Source organism: Octodon degus, unplaced genomic scaffold (assembly GCF_000260255.1).
Source record: "Octodon degus isolate 3935 unplaced genomic scaffold, OctDeg1.0 scaffold00072, whole genome shotgun sequence".
NCBI lineage: Eukaryota > Metazoa > Chordata > Mammalia > Rodentia > Octodontidae > Octodon > Octodon degus.
Window position 1 is genome coordinate 8,441,477 of NW_004524648.1, and position 1,162 is coordinate 8,442,638.

The following is a 1,162-nucleotide window of genomic DNA, read 5'->3' on the forward strand; positions in this document are numbered from 1 at the left end:
TTTTTTTTTTTTTTTTGAGTCAGGGTCTTGCTGTATAGTCAGGCTGCTCCTGAACTAACTAACTATAGCCCAGGCTGGTCTCAAAACTTGCAGCAATCTTCCTGTGTCAGCCTTCTGAGTGCTGGCTACCATGCCTGGTTATACTTTCAGTAATACAGCTTGCTTCTTTTTTTAGCTTCTGCTTTTACTTCATGCAGAACAGACTCTAAAAACCAAGAGAAATAGATTCAGTTACATTTTATACTGGTAAATAGTATGTAGTATAGTAAAGAGGGCTCTTTTATTTATAAATGGTCCATACATACAAGTCTATCTGTTGATGAAAAACAGTTACTGTGATTTCTTAAAGTAAGTATTGAGATTTTGGTTCTATTTTCAGAGACAGAAGAAAATTCATGATGACCATAAATCTTACTATGCGATCAACACTGTTTATGTGTATGGGCAGGAGAAATACTTACTGGTAAGAAGTTCTGTGGTACAAAGTTGTTTGTTTTGTACTGAGAATCAAACAGTACCTCACACTTGCCAGGCAGCTGCTGTGCTGCTGAGCTAAATCCCTGGCCCCAAGGTTTTGATTATTCATTACATTTTTAAACAACTGAAATGGAGTGACTTTATTTAACAGATATATGTAGACCCATGTGGTTTTATTTTTCCTCTTCTGGTTTATTCATTGTTTATTCGTTTGGTCTATGTAGTGATTACTTAGATATAAATACAAATAAAAATTAATGTGTTTGTCCCTTTAAATATATGCTATATCTCAATTAGAAACTAAAACAAAAAAATGAACTTCCCTTTTTTTCTTTTTTTTAAAATGTATTTGGTTGTTACAGAGACTCACTGTGAGGTAGGTCAGACTCATGGTGATCCTCCTGCTTTCAGCCTCCCCAGCACTGGGATTATAGGCCTGTGCCACTACGCCTGGCCTCTGGCCTATTAAGCCCACCCTGTAGGCGAGGCTGGCGCAGCATGTGGGATCAAACCATGGTCCCTTGCACTGGGCCTAAGCTTGCCTAAACAGGCACTTCAGTCTGCTGAGCTATCTCTCTGGCCCCTGAACTTCCCTTTTAATCTTTCTTTTTTTTGCGTGGTACTGGGGATTGAACTCAGGACCTTGCACTTCTCAGGCAAGCACTTATTCTACTAAGCTATCTCC

At 38.8% G+C, this 1,162-nt stretch overlaps 1 protein-coding gene across 1 annotated transcript in view; it reads left to right on the top strand.

Annotated features, from left to right (window-relative positions):
* The window catches only part of Rhot1 (ras homolog family member T1), an 85,423-nt gene that overhangs the window by 60,857 nt on the left and 23,404 nt on the right, over positions 1-1,162 (top strand). The window contains exon 13 of the mRNA XM_023719855.1: positions 380-463. Within this exon, the coding sequence (XP_023575623.1) occupies positions 380-463 (84 nt within the window). The remainder of the gene's footprint in view (positions 1-379; positions 464-1,162) is intronic.